Raw genomic sequence first — 16,921 nt, 5'->3', positions numbered from 1 at the left:
GGGCTTAACTTCTATACGTTACATTAGTAATACGTTTGTTTATAATATTGATTTATAGCCGTAGCAAATTTAACTGCTTGTGCTATCGTTTATTATGTTGTGCTATCTGTCGATTTTCTGTGCTTTTCACTGCATCTATTATGTAAAGCTGCTTTGATACAATTACCAAATTGTGAAAAGCGCTATATAAATAAAATTGAATTGAATTGAATTGAATTAGTATAAATCTTCTTTTACTTACCTTACTTACATACCATAATAACCTAACCTAACATCTTTTTATAAAAATAACTGTAGGAAAACCACATTATTCGGCTGTAAATGATGCTGGATGAAGTGTACGCTCAGGGAAACAACAAAAGGGTTCTCATTATTCTGTCCTTTTATTGGCTGCTTTTCCTTTATTATTCAGTGCCTGATCTCACAGAAATGTACACAAATTTTATGAGATGGCTAGTTCGTATGTATTCAAACAGAGTAAATCGTACAAAAAAAGTAAGATTATTAGAAAAATGAGACTATAATGAAACCCCACCCCAACCTTAACGTCACGGGGCGAAAGCAAATCGTTAAAAAATTTATCAATGTGGGCATACAAATTCAAACGAATTAGCCACCTCATAAAATACGTACGTGATTTTAAAGATGTTATAAAAGAAATAGAGAAGAAATATAGAAGTATGTTGGAGCCAATGGCTTTCGCACTTTCGGCGCACGAGTTCAACACTGTTCGACTGTCCAAAAAAATATAAAAGAAATATACAATGCGAATTTTGTCCTTGAGTCAAATATTTTTAACATGCGCGAAGATGCGTTTGAGGTGAATACTAGCGCTTTTTCTTTTTCGCGGCAATCACATCACCAGTGTGAGTTTGTGTCTTTGTATTGACTTTGTATGTAATCTACTCGCGCAAATCGTTGAATCCACGTTTGGTGTGTATGCCCCATAAGTATAACCAGCCTGGTCTCACAAGAATTCGTACATATTTTACGAGTTGGCTAATTCGTATGAATTCATACAAAGTTAATCGTGCAAAAACGTACAATTCTCATGAAAAGAACAACAACAAAACCTATCCCCTAACACTGCACCTTACGCCAACGTCACAGGGGTCAAGTCAAATCGTACAAGATTTACGAATATGGATGAATAATATGAATTAGCTAACTTGTAAAATATGTACGAATTCTCGTTAGATAGCGTTGGTATTACACACCAAATGTGAAGCATGGCATTCCTCGCTCTAGATTACTCACATGATTTAATTTCGTGTCATGCAAGTTTTTCGCTTGAGTTAAATATTTTAAACGAAGAAGCGAATAGCGCGTGTTTTTTAAGGCAATTGTGCTGCCCAATTCGCATCATTCACATCACATCGCGTGAGTTTGCGTCTTCGCATTGATTTTGTATGTAATCTACTCGCGCAAATCGTTGAAACCGTGCTTTAGTTTACTCGCAGGATTTAACTTTGTTTCATGTGATTTTTTGTTTTTAGTTGAATGCTTTGAACTTGCGCGACAATGCATTTTTACAGCAAATAGCGTGTGTTTTTGATGCAATCGCGCCGCTCAAATCGCACCATTCGCCCCAAGCGAGTTCACGTCTATTTGCGTCTTTGCATTGACTTATGTAATCTAATTGCGCAAATCATTAAATTTGCATTTGGTGTGTAAGCCCCATAAGCTTTTAGATTCAACTTTTTTAAGATCACAAGAAACATGTAGTGTAAAAAAGTTTAGAAATGCTTGACTGAATGCAGTTTTCTTCTTTTTCTTACTGTTAGATCTAAAGGCTTATGCTTAAATGTTTTATAAATATTGTGCCTACCTAATATTTTAACAAAACTAAAACCGGTGTGCAGCATGCATGAGCACGGTTTAAAACATATCCCAGCATGCACCTCATAATGTTGGTTGAAAGAATGACCAGAGTAAGGAGAGCTTGTAATCCAGGTTATAAAAACCTGGCTTCTTTTAAAATTAAAATTAGATAATGTTAGTACATCAAAAAACACTAAGTGACATCCTTTTGTACATAATACTCATGCCTCCCCTTTAGTGTAATTTTATCAGTTTAATAATACACTCTTATTCTAAAATGGAGAATAATAAAAGATGATTAAGGGCTCAGTCACACCAAAAGCGTTTATAGCAGTTGCAGGCGCCTTTTTTGAATGATATTCTATGGGCAGGGCGCGTTTGCGCGCTGTTTATGCGCGCCGAGCGCCTTGCGGTTTTCTGCCGCCTGCCGCGCACGCGTTTTTGAAGGAGCGCTGAGAGCGGAGGAGCGCCTGACGTCATTCGCGTCTTCCATTGTCCAATCGAATGAGGGGAGAGGCGGGCCTTACGTTGTGGCGAGGGAAGTTTACAGTTGCTTTGAAGAACCGGACTCCACTCGCTCACTCTCTCCTGCGTGTTTGTGCTCCTCTCATCCTCAAACAAGGTCAGAACAAGCGCCCTCTTTTTAAAGTTTCTGCTAATATGACAGTTAACAGCAAAAGAGCGCTCACGCTTCAATATTTGATTGACAAGACAGCTGACTCGGTGGTTGCTTAGCAATATGAAAAGCCGCGCTGCACTGCTCTTTTTTAAAAAAGGTAGTGCGTCGCGCCTTGCGTTTGCAAGCGTTTAAAGCGCTTTTGGTGTGACTGAGCCCTAAGTGTATCCAAATCTTTGACTGGTGAAATTGGTAGCTTTTTTTACTGGTACAGTAATGGATGCAGTACGTGAGATAGTCCTGATCTTTATAGTTTACAGAAACTTTCCAGACACTGGTTTTCCTCGGCCCCCTCTGGCCTGGCAACAGATCAAACAGGGAAACCTCTTTTATACCGAACAGAAGAGCGGTAACTTTCTGGGAATGGTTAAGTGTTGAGAGCGATTTTGGTCAATCATGGGCCCAACAGAGCTGGAAGCAAGCGGATATTATATGGCCCCTTCTCTCATCCAAGAAACAGTTGTGTTCTCACAGAGAGAAAAGTGAGATACATCGATGAGCGAATCAATGAATAATGGATGAATAAATGTATCGATAATGGACGGATTGATGCATTGATGGATAGGTGCATGATGGACATAACAACAAATAACTTCCCTTAAACTTAGACATTATCACACGGGTGTTCATTTTAATCCCTGGTTGCACCCCATGCGCTTGTGTGTCAATCAGCACGACTATTACATCATGATATGTAGTGTAGCGATCTCTTGCGTGCCACTCACCGAAATATCGTTCTGCACCCTCTCATAAGACAGCTGCATCAGGGGGCTGCCGGGTCTCAGGGGTGCCAGGTGGAAGCTGTACTCCCCCTCCCCTATCTGTCCCTCTCCGGTCAGGGCCAGGTGTAGATCCTGAACATACCGCTCTCTTTTCATATCTATGTCGCGGGCTTCCCGGGACACGTCCTCTTCTGAGACTAACCATACAACACAAGCATTCAAAAAGGCGTCGATTTTTGATACAAAGCACAATGTTCAACACAGTTTTGTATAACACAGCAAGCAAGCATTTCTTATTTGTGTCTCATAATGGCACAATTGGTTTCTTGGGTATACGGTTTCTTGAAATGTTATGTTTTGATTTTTTACCTTCACCGCTCCACGCAGACACGCCATCGGACAGAAGAATGACAAATCCAGATCCGAGATCCTCGGCCCACTCCAGTTTGAGAAAGAATTCACGATCAGGCTCGGAGGCGATGGAGATCTTACGCACGCTGGTGCTGTGATGCATGCTGTATAATTACAAAACAAAACAAAAAAATACAGAGCTACAACACAAAAAAAGTGACCAAATGTACATTTGAAAGGGGGAAACGCACCTATTTATTCTTTGTGTGAACTGTTTTCCATATTCTAATACATCATATTTTATTATATACCATATCTTGTAAATAATTAGGGTCGCAAAAGTCCAGAAAGTTTGGAAACTTTCAATACAAAAATGGAAATATTTGGGATTTATGGCACACACTTTCATGTTGTGAAAGTTATGTTTCTATTAAAGGTGCTCTAAGCGAATTCACGCGTTTTAGACCATAAAACATTTTTTGTTACATACGGCAAACATCTCCTCACTATCTGCTTGCTGCCTGTCCGCTGATCAAACTGTAAAAAAACACAATCTCTGTAGACAGCATAGGCTCCACAAACTACAAAAAAAAAACAAAGTGGCCAAACCTACCACCAGAAACGATAACAAAGTGTTCCAGCCAATAAACGACAAGAAGGATTTGGGGGTGGGGGTTAGGCGCGTTCATGAAAGCGCGGAAGGGAGGGGAGGGGGAGGAGTTAGCTACGCTCCGTTTGTTTGAAAACAGTTCAAACATCAACAAAAAGTAACCTCACACAGATTCGCTTAGAGCGCCTTTAAAGTTGGTGCGTGTAAATTTTAGCGGCATCTAGTGGTGAGATTGTGAAATGCAACCAACAGCTTACCCCTCAATTTCAAAACGCATAAGGTAGCAACCACAGGACAAACTATTTGTCATCTGAGACAACGTATGGAAGAAAAACGAGCTCTACAAAGCAGTAGAAAAATGACGGCAACTTCCATGTAAGTGGACCCGCGGTGTATGTAGATAAAAATGGCTCATTTTAGAGTAATAAAAACAATACAGTTCATTATGTAAGGTCTTCATACACTACTAATTATATATTTATGTATATTATATTGCATTTCTGTCAAGATATCCTTCTAAAAGTTACACAATGCACCTTTAATGTTTGTATATAAGGAGCTCAAATGTAAAGGCCTCTAAACATCACCTCCATCAAAAATGAGATAATTATATAAACCAAATGCTCTCGGTGCATATTATACGTTCATCAAACACTTTCAAATACTTTAAATCCGCTTAATCCCGGCCTCAGGTCATTCAGAAATATCGGTTTGTTGGCAGAATTCATTACGAGTCTGATCAAAAATGCTAATTTACAAAAAAAAAACATGTCAGACGCACTTAGAGTGTTTTGCATGTGAGCTATTCATATATTACCCAAATGTATTTAATTCGTTTCCATATCCAAATCCCAAATTAGTTTCCAACCCTGAATATTTCCAAAACTCCCCAGCTCCGCCATCCTTAAAATATTACATAATGTATATAATATCATATACATACTTACCATATATACAATAATTCCATTTAAATGCCATACATTTATTATGGCATTCATTAATTAATATTTCCAAAATTACCGCCACCCTAAAAATAATACGTGAACGCCAGTGAGTGAAATGTGAGGAACCTTTGACCTCTGAGGTCAGAGCTGACAGTATGCAGTGCTGAGGGGAAAGGTGAATGACTACAAACACATTAAAATGCCTGCTGCATGTCAACCTGACAATCAATGTGTCAGAAATCTTCAATAAACAGGTCACATCTGCTTTCCTCCTGCTGTGCATCACTTTTGACTTTTACTATTTTCAAAATGACTTTTGGGAAAACTAAGAAACGGGCGGAAATGTCACTATCCGAGGACCGACACAGCGCACGCTACAGGGCAAATGAAAGCTCGAGTCTTTGAAACAGGAAAGTCATTCATTAACTATGGTAACATCTGCACATAGGTGATTTTCTCCCTTCGGTAATGACAGGTGCACCACAGCAACTAAGAATATGAGAAGGTGCTTCTGAGCTATAAGACAAAGAATCCTCTTAAAGTAACAGTTCACCTAAAAATGAAAATCTAGTCATTAGAATACCTCATGTTTCATGCAACTGCAACGAATAGAGATTAGAGACATTTCTTAAAACCACATGCAAAATCAGCATGAAAGTATCATAAAAGAACTTTAAATTCAATCATACCCCAAAGTTATTGATTTGATAATAGATAAATAATTTTTTTATGTATTTCTAGCATACAAAAGACGTCATGCAGCTTTAGATTGGTCAGGGTGACCAAACAATAACCCAGTTTTCATGTTTGGATGAACTGTCCCTTTAAGATGTAACTAAAGTAAAGTGGGGTTAGGGCCAAAACTTTAAACATTTATCCACACACCTATGTTTTATCCAAACTAAACATCCAACTGCAAGATTTATGTGCATTGTTCCCATTTTTCACATCCAAAACTCAACACTTGATGATGGATGTGTGACTCGGCCACTATCTCTCCAGCGGCGTCTGCCTGGCCTCGCTCTCAAGGTAGACAGTGACAGATGAGACAAAGCTGTTCATTAGACACCAGTAGTCCCTTTATGAGATCAGATCGCAGAATCACCTTCCATACATGGGAATTTAGGATTAAGATGTGACACACTGTGCCAAAAATCCCATAGACTAAAACTGAAGAAGGGACCCAGAGTCATCTCTAGAGACCAGACTTGTTGGTGGTATATTTTGCTTTGGACCAGTAAAAATGTAAGATATTGAACATAACAAGATGTGGCACTGCTATTACTATGCAGCGCTCAACATGGCCAGTATGTCGCCGGAAGTCCCGCCTTCCAGTTTAAAGAACCAATCATTAATCGATACAGACTGACGATTCTCTGGGGAGGAGCTCTGTACAAAGTCTCATGGGCCGTGTGCCAACCTGTGCGTATGCGCAGTAGCTAAAACTGCATTAAAAAGGTGTTTATAGAGCAATTTGAGCTTAAAGGAATAGTCTACTCATTTTCAATATTGGAGTGTGTTTTTGCCTTGACTGGGAGCTGTTGAGTCATCCCTCTGTCTTCTGTGTGTGTGCACGTGGGCGCTGGACCGCGCTGCGACGTTGCGATGGCGTTTGGCTTGGCCCCATTCATTCAGTGGTACCATTTAGAGATAAAGTTAGAAGTGACCAAACACATCAACGTTTTTCCTATTTAAGACGAGTAGTTATACGAGCAAGTTTGGTGGTACAAAATAAAATATAGCGCTTTTCTAAGCGGATTTAAAAGAGTAACTATATTTTATGGCGTAATAGCACTTTTGGGAGTACTTCGACTCGCCTGAAAAGTCCGCTCCCCTTCTCACTCTCATAATGGGAGAGGGAGGGTGTTACTGCGCCGAAGTACTCCCAAAAGTGCTATTACGCCATAAAATATAGTTACTCTTTTAAATCCGCTTAGAAAAGCGCTATGTTTTATTTTGTACCACCAAACTTGCTCGTATAACTACTCGTCTTAAATAGGAAAAACGTTGATGTGTTTGGTCACTTCTAACTTTATCTCTAAATGGTACCATTGAATGAATGGGGCTAAGCTAAATGCTATCGTAGCGTCGCAGCGCGCTCCAGCGCTTACGTGCACACACACAGATGATAGAGGGATGATTCAACAGTTCTTAGTTAAGGTATTAACATATTTTAATATTGAAAATGAGTAGACTATTCCTTTAAAGGAGACATTTTACCAAAACATTTAAGATGCAAGTCTTTGGTGCATATGTAAAATTTTTGTTAAAAATACCATATAGATAATTTATTATAGCATATTAAAATTGCCACTTTGTAGGTGTGAGCAAAAAATGTGCAGTTTTTGGGTGTGTCCTTTTAAATGCAAATGAGCTGATTAAACGCAAACACTGATCGCCATAATGATGGTTTGTTGAAATTGAAACTTAATTTTGCGGTCAATTGTTTTTTTTATTAAATGCAAACACTGATCGCCATAATAGAAACAGAAGCTATGAGACAGTTGATGTCAGGCAGTGGCGTAGCGTTTGGGCATGCAGGGTATGCACGTGCAAATGGGCCCAGGTCAATAGGGGGCCCGCCCCAGCTTTTAATTTAATTTTTTTTTCAATTTAATTTTTATTTCTGGCTGCAATAAATATATTTTTGTATGCATATCATGTGTAGTGATTTCTTATTTCTCCATAATGTCTAATTTCTCCGTCATTTCTTGTTTGCGTTTATTATTTTTTTTGCACTCCGCGGCTGCCGACTTAGGGCTGTCACAATGATTAAATAATCGTCTCATCGCAATTGTTTGACCTCATTGCGATGATTTCAGATCACCGCAATGATTGCATATCTCTCTAAAAAACCACAAGGGGGAGCTGCGGCACTTGTATAAATGAGACCATATCTAATGGCGCTCCTTGACTGACAGTGAAACAAGATACATTGCAAAGCCATTTAATACAATGGTAAAACAGCATTTAATGAAATGCTGCAAAACTGTGATAAGCAGTATGAGTTGCCAAGTAAAACATATATTTCCAAAACAGCAACTTCAAATTTAGGGAATTTTTTTTTGAAATATATATTAATTAAATAATTACTTATAATAAGTGTTATGTGTATTCATATTTACTGCCAGGTAAACCTTATATTTAATTTAAATAATCACAAATTGTTTCATGAACAAAAAAAAATCTATGAGAACTAAACGTCAAAGCCCTAAAACAGCAAATTAATCGTCATAATCGTCACAATTTATTAGACAATTATCCGCCAGCCAAATTTCATAATCGTGACAGCCCTAGCTGCCGTAGACTACTACGCTATAATTTTTTTACATGACGCATCGCTGCGCCTAAAAAAAAAAGAAAACAGTGTGAGAGGTTAATATAGCGGCAATCTACATGAAGATTAAGGATGGGCGAATATAAACATAAAAGTGGGGCCTTAAAGAGAAAAGAGAAGGCGGAGAAGTTAGTCACGAGTCAAAAACTACCTAAAACATTTCACTTTTCTTTACTTAAATCTACCCTTTAAAGTAAAAAAGTAAAGTAAAAATATTTGACTACGTTATTAAAAGTATATGTTGTTAACGACCTGCGCGCCACAGTTAACAGTTCCAACGGGCAAGGTTGGGGGTGCTTTTGCTTAAGGGGGCCCGTAATTTTTTTTGCGTATGGGCCCGGGACTGACTTGCTACGCCACTGATGTCAGGTTTAACTGTTGGTCAGAAATATGTTGTTTAATTGTTATTTTAGCATGTGATTTCAAAGATCTTTCCCCATTCAAGTACATAGGACTTTAGTCTTGCGTGACTAAAATAACTGCCCAGAGGGATTGGTAAATACATCTAGAAATCATCTAAAAGACTCAGGGGTGTTTTCCTGGACAGTGTTCAGATGTTTTTTCAGATGTGTTAAGTAGTTTTAACAAACGTTACAAAAAACAATTATGGTGTGCATCTTGAGACAAAACAATGACACTGATTTTAAGTTGTCAGTACAAGGTGTTTTTAAATTAAGGCAGGTCAAACATTTCCAAATATCCGAAAACATTACAGCATCATAATTTCTTCAGAAAACCATGCTCGTAACTAATAGATTGTTGTGGGAAAACAGAATAATGTTCATAAACCAACTCCTATGCTGGACACTTAAAATGCTGTAAAGTGGACAAAAGCTGGACAGGAAGAGATTTAATATGGCGGGTTTGGCTCACACATCCACTGCAAGTTATGAGAGATTATTGGTTGCTTAATAATATAACAGAGACCTTCTGGACGACACACAGCCGAGTGTAATTAAAACACATTCCACTCATGTTTAAGTCTTTCTATCGTTGGCCCACAGCTGGTCACAACCACCTCAACAAACCCCTCTTGTCCCAACAAGAATGACATGTTATAACATAACCGATAGCCATTTGCAAAAAAGTTACAGTAACCATAAAAACAGATTTCCTGTGTAGTAATAAAAACAAATGTGGCGATATGTAAATTCGATACAAAAAATGCTTCCATAATCCATTAACACTTGAATGAATGAAACGAGATCCACATCCACCCTAAAAGAAAAAAGAAAACCATAACTTCCGACTTTCCCTATATTTTATGACTCCATCTGATTTAGTCTATATTCTCATGTCTATAACCATGAATAGACATATTCATACTCCACAAAGCTCTATAGCTGCGGATCTGACAAAGATTTCAATGTCACCAGCAGTTGCAAAAAAAGTAATGAAACCATTCTCTGTCTGACTTTATGTCTAAGTCTATCTATAAGGGAAAAGTCCCATGTCTAGTGTTTAATGGTGTTCATTCTCAAAACAAAAAAATTTAAACAAATGGCTTGTGTTTTGTAATGCATTGACAATCTGCATTGACAGTCCTATACCATATCGTAGGCTTGTTTCACACCGGACGTTAAAGCCGAATCGGTTTATTTGTGACCCAGGCTGTGGAAACCCAGCTCAAGTCTTTTGTGTGTGATTTAGGGCTGCATAATGATTAATCGCAATTAATCGTGTGCAGAATTTTTTATTACACCATATACACTGCAAAAAAATGACTCTCTTACTTAATATTGTTGTCTTGTTTAAGTAAAAATATATAAATTACAGGTATAAATTGGGTATAAATTACCTAAGAAAATAAGTCTAGTTTTTAGACAAAAAATATAAAATTGAAGCAAATTTGTGCTTAAAACAAGCACACACAAAAAATAAAGCAATACAAGCAAAATTTGTTTTAATTAAGTGTTAATAAAAAACGTAAACTTATTACAAGAAAAACTTTCTTATTCCATTGGCAGATTTTTTGCGTGTTCTAAGCACTAATTTACTTAAAGTTATTTTTATTTATTTTTTTGTCTAAAACTAGACTTATTTTCCTAGGACATTTTGCTCTTCAAGAAAATACATCTTAATTTAAGAATTTTTCTAAGACAAAAATACTAAAGTAAGAAAGTCATTTTTTGCATTGTATGTGTGTACTGTGTATGATAATTATGTAAAAATAAATACACAAATATGCATGTATAATATACATTATAAGTATTAAATATTTTTTAAATGTACACATATGTATATATACAGAATAATTATACACAGTAGTACAAACACTTATATGATGTAAACAAAAAACTTTTATTCTGCAAACAATTAATCTAATGTAAAGGTCATTCTGTGAAATATAACCTTGATATCTTGAAATCAATGATTGAAATTAAACTTTGATGCTCCTAAACTCCTCAGCCTGGATTATACAGACAGGGTCGCATTTCTGCAGCAAACAGAAGATCAAAACCTGAACCCATCACCTGCTCCCTGTCTCAAGGGTAATGCTAATTAATGTCAATATTTATAATACCCTGTCAAAGCAAAATATCTTGTCAGGTTTGCTCCAAAGCTGTTAATGTCTCCTATTGTGATCAATACTATTGTGATCTATTGTAACATCGCAAACACAGTGGTGTCCGGAGAAGTGGGCATACAATTCATTTATGCCCCCATATATATTGTTTTAAGTAGAAGTGGGTATACCCCATGCCAACAAAAATTATGTATACCCTGCACTACATCACTGCACAAGCATATTAGGCAGATTCTTACATTTAACATGTAATTGGTAGTTCATGATGATTTCACAGCAGTAACACCAACTGCAGTAACTATGATATTTTGGAAGAAACTCTCTGTGGTTACCATGGTGAATTTGTGTGAGGGGAACAAAACCACAAACAAGATTTCACGAGGGCAGTCTATCACAAGTCACTGCTGCTATTTCTGCTTATTAAGATCTTATTATCCAGTTTCTATGTTTATGTGCACAGAAAGCGATTATTAAACATTATGCAATATTAGTGCAATGACGTGTTTGACTTTTAACACGTAACAACAACGTTGCCTCATCAACAAACATTACAAAACAAACATTTACAACAAGTGCGTTTTCACCTTAAACACAAACACATAACAATCACATAATATAATAAATAAATCTCACCTCATCCTGAGACAATAAAAGTTTACCGTAAAACAAACGATTTTTCATTCATAGTTGGTTTCATTTCCGTGACTGTTTTGACGCTTCGCGCTTCCAGGCTGCCGTACAGCTGACGTCATCTCCGCCGGGTACCGGAAGTGTGAGTTGTCTGGCGAAGATATCGAGATGGTGAGTTTCACAGTGTTATTTTGATATTTTATGTATACATGTGCGATAGAAATGACGTGTCGGGTTGTTTAAATTCGTGTGTATGTCACAGTATGCTGTCTGTTGTAGCGATAGATCTGTTAATAGCGCAGTGAAACAGCAACAGATGACAGAAGCTAAATGCGCTGTTAGCTTCTGTAGTTGTGCAGATATATAAACAGAAGCCAGCTGAGATTGAATCAGTCTGTCGATAAATCTGTTTATTGGTATGTCGTGTCCAGTGTTTAGCTGTGATGTATTTTGCTCCGATCTGTTGAGTGTTTTCGTCGATCTGTTGCTGTGACGTGGCAGTAAGAAATGAGGTTTGAACTGATTGCATATTGACAGGAACTCGTACTGTACAAACTGTTCTTTATGTAACATCTATCGTTTCTTTTATAAATCCTCATATAAAGCCGGCTGTTATTTTAACGCTAGTGTTGTAACCCCTACTGAAAAATCCAGCTAAGACCAGCAATGCTGGTGAGCTAATTTTAGCTGGTCTTCCAGCTTGGTTTTAGCTGGTATTGCAAGCTGGTCTAGCTGTGTTTTGGTCACTTTTTAAGCTGGTCTAGCTGGACTTAGTTGGTCAGGCTGGAAGACCAGCTTGACCAGCTTTGCCAGGCTGGGAGGACCAGCTACTGCCACCTTAAACCAGCTACCAACTTATGCTGGTCTTTGCTGGATTTTTCAGTAGGTACCTAACCCTGCATGTGATGAGACGTTTTCTCTTACATTAACATTCATATTTTGTTAATGATATAGCATTGCTTCACGTTATTCTAAAGGAAATAGTATGTAATTCTTTATCAACATTTTAATAACTTTATTAACTCTCGAAATGAGAATGAGAGTTTTTTTGTTTTGCTGACATCACCAATGCCCCTTTATCCACTTTTCTCTAACTACCTGGCTTCAGTTTTGTATGCCACGCCTACTTTTCACAGTCAGTATTTTAGTTATATATTTAATTTTTATTTACATGAATGCATTGAGCAGAAAACTTTATCCAAAGTGCATTTATTACGAGCTATACATTTTATCATTATGTGTGTTCCTTGGGCTCGAACCCACAACCTTTTGCATTGCTCACACATAAACACAAATTGTATGGTTTTGTATGATTCACATCACATGACTTCACACAAGTAAAATAGGTACCTTGATCATGTAAGACATTTGGCATACATTTATGTGTGTTCCCTGGGTTCGAACCCCATGACTTTCTGTGCTGCTAAACTAATGCAATGCTGTACCAATATATAGGGGCATATATATGACAAATGCATAATTACAAGGTTCCCTTTATAAATCTCATTAATACAGTAAGTTGATTGTTTTTCCTGTTTGTTTGTTTTTTTGCAGTCTGCCATATTTAATTTCCAGAGTCTGTTGACGGTCATTTTACTGCTCATCTGCACCTGCGCGTATATACGAGCTCTAGCGCCCAGTCTGCTGGATAAAAACAAAACAGGGTATGTTTACTGTCATCTAACATATTTAAAAAAACACATCATCTGAACACTTATGTATTTATGCCTTGAATCAAATAGTAACTATTTGTTGGCCAGTCGATGTTTGACAAAAATCTAATCTTGATTTTTAACCAAGCGTAAACTAAACTTATTTCTTTTTTTAATTGTCTGTAACATAAGTGTGATCAATAAATGTTTGTTTGGGGGAGATACAGTGCGATAACGTCGGACTGAGGCAACAATATGTTTGCCACATGTCTGGACTTCTCAACAAATCCATGCTTTTCCAAGACAAATTAGCTCAATATTAAAGTAATAGGTTTTGCATTCCCTGAACCTCTGTACAACTGGGCCTTGTTTGTTGCTGTAGCGTTTTTACAGTGGCGTGGTGCCCAACTTGTTCGTTTGGACGTTTATATTAAATTACCGCAAAAGTAATCGTGGACAGAAACTCTGAGTCGTAATGTAAACGCTCCAATATTTTGATGTTACTCCAACTCCATCATGTTTATACAATTGTTGCAAACCTACGAAAGCCAGCGAGCATTTACTCGAGAGTAACGTGTTAAAGCTTTGTTTAATTCCAAGAGAAAGATACACTTTTCTTCTCGGGGCTGCTGACAGTAGATGTTCTCGCTGACAGTTGTTTGTTGTTGTCTGTTCATGCCAGATGCCCGTAGATCTCCGCTCTGTCAAGCGTCTGTTATGACATTTTAGCCCCCGTGAAGCTCATCCGTCATCTAGTTTTACCCTCTCTAATCTTCTGTAAATGCCTTCTAGACAGGGAACCATCAGACAGAAGCTACAACAAGACTGTGACCTGCTTCCCTTCATTTACTCATCATATCATACTTGACTAATAAAGCAGGAGGTGATTCAGTGTCAGATGTCCCACGTTCCCTTAGGCGAAGCATTCCTGTCTGTTCCCATCAGATAGTTGAACTTCTGTTCTTATTGACTATTTTCAGACCTCCTGCTGGATTTTGTAAAAAAATTATGTCATAATTTTATATTACAGTATACTGTGCCAAAGTCCCAGAAATGGTTTTAAGCTGTAGTTTGTAAATAAGAAAATATATTTCCAAACATTATTTTATTTAAAGAAGATGTGTTTGTTTAGGGTTTGAGATAAACTTTGCAGGACAGTGGGCCTCCAGGACCAGAAATGCCCACCCCTGCATTAAGGCACCTTTTAAACAATGAAGAATGCCTTATTGACAGTCATAGAATACAAGACAGCATTATAATCTTCAACATTAAGATAGTCCATGCATTAAAATAATAATATTATAATTATATTTTCCAATTTTTAGAAATTATCACTTGTAATTTAAAAAGAAGAGTTTTAAGACATGATTTAAAAGTAATAAGACGATCACTTCTGCATGCAGGTTGACATATGGCTCAGCCTTGGGTTTTATGTAGGGTTCACATCAGACGCGATAGAGGCGGCAAGCGCGAGTGATTTACATGTTAAGTCAATGCAAAGACGCGATTAGGCCTCCTGCGGAAGTTGAAAAATCTGAACTAACGCCGCGTTAACCAATCAGGACCTTGCTGTAGTAGTGACGTGATTACAGGAAGCGTGCGGTGTCTCAGCAGAGTCGCAGAAGCCCCTCCCATGACGCAAATTTCCGAGTGAATGTCTTGAATGACTAGCATTTCACGTGCGAATTAAGCGAGTAAACTCAAATGTTTAAGCATCCAACTACACGCGAATAGCGCGTTTTTGCCGCCTCTAACACGGCTGGTCTGAATGCACCATTAGAATGCTTTTAGTCAATATAAAGCAATTTTGTATTATTTTTGTGTGTTAATCATTAATGTTTGTGCATTGTTTCCTTCCACGTATAGATTACTTGGAATATTCTGGAAATGTGCAAGAATAGGTGAGTAATGCCATAAGAACTGTCACATAACGGTACATTCACACGGGCGTAAGCGTTGACACTTCCCATTCACTTTTAATGGGTGATGTCATGCGTTGCCGAACTGAATTGTGGATTCGTTGGCGCCGCGTCAGTGCCGTTGCTTGGGGCAAAAAGTTGAACATTTCTCAACTTTTCAAGCGGCAACACGTGCGTCAGCCAATCAAATCACCTTATGCAAATAACCTAGGCAGAGCCAGCCAATTACGTTTATGGAAGACCGGAGCATGTGTTGCGGCCACTGTGATTGGCTGTTGGCCAGGCTTCAGGCAAGCCTTCTGTCAAGCGTTAACGCTTTTGCCCGGTGTGAATGTACCGTAATGGGTATGTGCATATTTACTATTTTGGTACTAACTCTCTTGTTACCGTTTAGGTGAGCGCAAAAGCCCGTATGTGGCGTGTTGCTGTATCATAATGGCCTTCTCGATACTATTTTCGGAGTAGCCGCAACCATCGGAAGATTTGAAGGTGGCCGAGATGATCCAAGAACAGCTACAAGATTCAATAACAGGGAACAAGATGTGTACTTTGCCAACGTTGAGACTGTCCCAGAACTGGGATTCGGTTGAATCTCTGTAGTGATGCATGTGGAGATCAGCGCTTCTGAGCACACCCTGTGCATTTCTCAGTCCTCCTGGACCTATTTTTGTAAATACAAATTGTCTGTGGTTTCCATGTCATCGTTCCAGTAGTCATTGACTTTTACGCTCAGAGCCATTTTGACACATTGAAAAGTTTATGGGCATCAGAAGGCGGAAAATCTTTTCATCAAAAGTTTTAATATGAGATGTTTGGGGGGGGTATGAATATCATGCTTGTAAAATCATTCATTTAAATCTGTGTTTTCAATGGAGACGTTTGCATTAAAAGATTTATTACTGATGAGGGAGAAATACGTTTTGATTGAGTCGGTATTTCTATAAATATGTTTTTTTTTATCATAGACAAAATTAACAGTCGGTGGAAATAAAAATGCTATAAATAGGTCAATGTGCTAAATAGCAGAAGTATTTACCAAACGTAACATCGTTTATCTTCTCAAGCAGCCTGTGGCTTAACTATATAAACTTGTGAATGTAATTTTTTCGTTACTTTATATCATAAAATGCTACATTTATCTTAAATCATTAATAACATGAGCGGATATCAACAAATCATGGGAAAAGGATTTAAAGGAAATCATTTGGAGGCATCTGCATACAGGATGAACTGAAGATGTTTCTGGAGTGATTATTGTTCCTGGCAGTAAGTGAGATCATGAATCTTTCAAAACTAAGCCATGGATTAACAGAGTAGTAAAAGTTATGAATCACTCACCAAACTCTTGGGACTTTGAATTTTTTTAATTCAAAATTTTCCTTTTAAAGTTCTTGAGGTTTTTCAAACAAACTTTAGGTTTGATGAACATTTTGTATAAGTTGCGAGAATTATTCTTCTTATTAGTGGGGATTGCTTGGATAAGAATCACTATTGTTATTATTATTGCACATACTATCAATAACCAAAACCCTAAACATTGAAGGGCATCTCATACCCCATTTTGTGTTTCAAATGCCTCATGAATGATGCTTCCATACAAAGAGAGATGTGCAATAATGTTTCAAAGTGATCAGGCTTAAGAACATCTGAAAATAATACAAGCACAAAACCTAAATATCATCTAAGAATATCAGCAACCATTCGGTACAGTAAAAAACTGCCTGTGATTTAC

At 37.7% G+C, this 16,921-nt stretch overlaps 2 protein-coding genes across 3 annotated transcripts in view; one reads left to right on the top strand and one right to left on the bottom strand.

The window, feature by feature from the left end:
- Window positions 1-11,778, bottom strand: part of xrcc4 (X-ray repair complementing defective repair in Chinese hamster cells 4) — a 58,347-nt gene extending 46,569 nt beyond the window's left edge. The window contains exons 1-3 of one of the 2 annotated variants that reach the window (XM_055207685.2): window positions 11,648-11,778; window positions 3,589-3,734; window positions 3,223-3,416 (exon numbers count right to left, since the gene is read on the bottom strand). In XM_055207685.2, coding sequence (XP_055063660.2) covers window positions 3,223-3,416; window positions 3,589-3,734; window positions 11,648-11,685 — 378 coding nt within the window. In that variant the 5' untranslated portion in view covers window positions 11,686-11,778. Of the gene's footprint in view, window positions 1-3,222; window positions 3,417-3,588; window positions 3,735-11,621 lie in introns of both variants that reach the window. The other variant, XM_055207686.2, reaches the window with a different exon arrangement.
- tmem167a (transmembrane protein 167A) lies at window positions 11,653-16,092 on the top strand. The gene is made up of 4 exons (XM_055207692.2): window positions 11,653-11,789; window positions 13,173-13,282; window positions 15,137-15,171; window positions 15,584-16,092. The coding sequence occupies exons 1-4, from the start codon at window positions 11,787-11,789 to the stop codon at window positions 15,652-15,654; spliced, it is 219 nt and encodes a 72-aa protein (XP_055063667.1). The 5' UTR covers window positions 11,653-11,786; the 3' UTR covers window positions 15,655-16,092.
- Window positions 16,093-16,921: the final 829 nt, after the last annotated feature.

Source organism: Misgurnus anguillicaudatus, chromosome 12 (assembly GCF_027580225.2).
Source record: "Misgurnus anguillicaudatus chromosome 12, ASM2758022v2, whole genome shotgun sequence".
In the NCBI taxonomy this organism is placed as follows: Eukaryota; Metazoa; Chordata; class Actinopteri; order Cypriniformes; family Cobitidae; genus Misgurnus; species Misgurnus anguillicaudatus.
This window is presented reverse-complemented; position numbering and strand designations above follow the sequence as displayed.